Raw genomic sequence first — 3,508 nt, 5'->3', positions numbered from 1 at the left:
TTTGAAATTTTGTTGTATGCATTTGTAATTTTTATTTAATCTCTTAGTTTTGGATCTGTTTTAGTTGTTTTAATACTACAGTTGATTGCTTCTGTTGTCCTCATTTGTAAGTCGCTTGGGATAAAAGCGTCTGATAAATGACTAAATAAATAAGTGTGTGAGTGTGTGTGTGTGTGAGTGTGAGTGCGTGTGTGTGTGTCTGTGTGTGTGTGTGTGACCAAATGTCTCCACAAAGATAGTAAAACCTGAATTTTTGACATTGTGGGGACTGGCCTGTGGTCCCCACGAGGGAAAAAAAAATATTAAAAATAGTAAATTATGTTTATCTGAAAGTGTAAGAATGCAAACAGGTTTTCTGTAAGGGGTAGGTTTAGGGCTAGGGGATATAAAATATCATTTGGTCAGTATAAAAGTAATAGGATTAGGATTGCTTTATTTGTCCCTAAGGAAATTTGTCTTGGACATAAGGACAATATAAGTCTATGGAAAGCCCCCCAATTCACAGAAACAAACGTGCGTGAGTGTGTGTTGTTTTCATCATGGCTTCACTGTTTGTTTCCTGTGTGTTTCTGAGTTTAGAGGCATCAGGGTCAGTACGCTTTACAGACGGCTCATGTGAAGCCAGTGTCACATGACTCCAGCAGAGATGACTCCTCCCAGCCCCTGTCAATCATCAACCTGGGGCCGCAGAGCTCCACCCCCCACAGGAAGAGGAGGAGTCAGAAGCAGCGAGACATACCGGTGCAGATTCTGCTGCCACCTGGATCGGCATCAGCACAGCCAGACCAGACGCCTCCTGCTCCTCCTAACCCTCCTCCTCTTCTTCCTCCACCTCCACCTCCTCCGCCCCTCCCTCCTCCTCCTCCTGCCCCACCCATCAGTGCGAAGCTGCCCGTCCGAAACACTCTAGAGCAAAACTCGGGTGAGTCTCACAAACTCTATGGGTGCGTCTCAATCAGCTCCCGAGCTCGTGAACCAGTAGATCGTGTACATGAATTCGGTCACTGGTGACATGATTACGTACAGCGTCAATGGACAACATAGTAGAACATCATCACTGGAATTAATAAACAACAGGCAGGACCAATCTAATTCTTAAATTATTTTTGTGGTGGTTTATGTTTCACGCTTCAGAAGTTATTTCCGGTTAGGGAGCATAGTGAGTGCCGATGCTCCCTAGTTTTTGCGGTGCATTGTGGGATTTTTCAGAGAGTGAACGTTCCAGTGCACTGGAAGGATTTCGCGATTGAGACCGATGGCCGACTCCCTGATCAGTGCCCTGACTACTGAACAAGGGAGCTGATTGAGACGCACCCTATGATCACGTCTGGTCTAAACCAGATTCTGTGTGTGTAAAAAAACGAACAATACTTTATTCTTACAGTAATTATACTGATTACTGATACTGATTCCCCTTTGAATCAGACTAATTTCTTAAATGTTTACATTAATTATTGAACATAAATGATATACATTTATGTTGGTTCTGTTCTGTTTACCCAGTTATTGCTGCTCTTATCCACGCTAGGCTGCATGTTCTTGCCCAGAACAGAACCATACCGCCAATCCAGACTGTATGCTAATTGTCAGTCATCTCAACTTTGACGATAGTGGACCTGACAGAAATAGTGTTTATGAGGTCGATTGAATTATATTATTATTCACAGAACTGCATCTCCAGGGGCCGGATTCACAAAATATAAAATAAAGTTCTTGAATGCTGTTTTCTTCTTGTTTCATCTTAAGGAAAAGTTATGAATAGTTTATGTATTCTCAAAAATACTTATTCTAGTCTAGTTTCTTGTACTTAAGAATTCAAGTTTTTTGTAAAATCTTCTTAAAGTTAAGAGAAGCTCAGACTCATCCTAAATCCTCAAAGCTGAGCCAGTCATTAAACGAAGACGTCTCGCGTGTCACATTCAGGAGCGGCTCGAGGAGCTTAGAGAGGGTTCATAGCGGGACAAATATTAAGAGCAGCGTAAACTTCTGTTCGTTCAATTTGCTAGATGAGAGAGTCCGGTTACATCCGAGCGTGTCATTTCAGTCATGTTTCAGTCTGTGAGAGTTTCACCCGTTTGAGTGAATGTCATGTTTGTGATGCAGGATCGATGGACGAGCTGTTAGCGTCGCTGCAGCGTGGACAGACACAGCTGCGGAAGGTCACGGTCAGCGCAGAGAGCGGCGACGTCAGGAACAGCCTGCTGTCAGCCATCCGTCAGGGAGTCACCCTGAAGAAAGTCCCGCCCTCCAGCGGCCCCACACACAGCTCCGACTCAGAGCTCGAGCGAAGCATCCAAGCCGCCATGATGAGGATGAAGGTGTCTAACGACTCTGATGATGAAGAGCCATCTGGAGACTGGGAGAGTTAGACGTGACCTGTGAGTGTGTGTGTGTGTGTGTGTGTGTGCGTGAGAGAGAGTGTGTGAGTGTATTTGTAAAAAAGGAAATGGTTCTACTTCTGCGATAAATATTTTCAGCACTTTCATATTTTTATTAACTAGTTATTTATCTATTTATTTATTGTTGTTGTGAAGAAGGAAATGGTTCCGTTTCTTCAGTAAATATCGACCTTTAGTTCTATTTATTTATTTTTTTAATGCAGAACATAACATTTCTCTCTTTTGCCGTATGTTTTATATCTTCTTACCAACATTTTTATTTATTTATTTATTTTAGCTGTCTTGTCCTTGGGACTTTTAATCGCGCTTTGCTGACGTAATCATCGTGCGCCACCGAAGACCACGTGGTGTCGGCAAAGTCAAGCGAGCTCACGGACTCGACAGCGAGCTCTCCTCGGACAGAACACGACGTTAAACCGCTAACCCGTGGTGTGTGGGGCGGCTGTGAAGATGAACAGCGTCGGCGAGGGCTGCACGGAGCTCAAGCGCGAGTACGACCAGTGCTTTAACCGCTGGTTCGCCGAGAAATTCCTGAAGGGAGACCGGAGCGCGGATCCGTGCAGCGAGTTATTCCTCAAATACCACACGTGTGTTCAGGTACCGCACTGCACGGGTCTGCATACATGCATGTGAACGTTTAAACATGTAAACCACGTGCGGCTGCGTCTCAAAATCTAGTGAGCTGCCTATCTAGCCAGCAGCAGCAGTTTGCTTCTGTATGCATGCATGCTGCTGTCAGACACTGATGCTCTCCTGTTTATTTACAGAAAGCCATCAAGGAGAAGGACATCCCTATCGAAGGTGTGGAGTTCATGGGCCCAAACAGAGAGAAAGCAGACAGCTGATGGCCTGGTTGTGTTTAATGTGGACTAGGATGGATGTGTTGCCATCTTCGGACACATGGACTGCAGCACTGGACACTTGCTGTTGAGACTAAAACTGTGCATCCAGTGCTCTGCCTGTTAACTCATCATTATTAGAGAGCGCTCAGATCTCATTACATGCAGGAGAATGCATTGTGCATGTGTGCATTAAAAAGAGACTAGTTGGGTTGCCAGGTGCAGCGGGTTTCTGCCATGAAATAAAAATTAAAAAGGTATTTGCGATGA

The 3,508-nt window shown here is 44.6% G+C and overlaps 1 protein-coding gene across 1 annotated transcript; it reads left to right on the top strand.

The window, feature by feature from the left end:
- The first annotated feature begins 2,703 nt into the window (after positions 1–2,703).
- On the top strand, positions 2,704–3,508 carry triap1 (TP53 regulated inhibitor of apoptosis 1). Its single transcript, XM_016229865.1, has 2 exons — positions 2,704–2,996; positions 3,167–3,508. Exons 1-2 carry the CDS (start codon positions 2,850–2,852, stop codon positions 3,242–3,244), a joined length of 225 nt encoding a protein of 74 aa, XP_016085351.1. The 5' UTR covers positions 2,704–2,849; the 3' UTR covers positions 3,245–3,508.

This window comes from Sinocyclocheilus grahami, unplaced genomic scaffold (genome assembly GCF_001515645.1).
Source record: "Sinocyclocheilus grahami isolate Dianchi unplaced genomic scaffold, SAMN03320097.WGS_v1.1 scaffold359.1, whole genome shotgun sequence".
NCBI lineage: Eukaryota > Metazoa > Chordata > Actinopteri > Cypriniformes > Cyprinidae > Sinocyclocheilus > Sinocyclocheilus grahami.
This window is presented reverse-complemented; position numbering and strand designations above follow the sequence as displayed.

Excerpts from the sequence above, each read along its gene's own strand:
- triap1 (XM_016229865.1), top strand. The coding sequence starts at position 2,850 with ATGAACAGCGTCGGCGAGGGCTGCACGGAGCTCAAGCGCGAGTACGAC. Across the intron at positions 2,997-3,166 it reads AATACCACACGTGTGTTCAG|AAAGCCATCAAGGAGAAGGA; the intron begins GTACCGCACTGC and ends GTTTATTTACAG.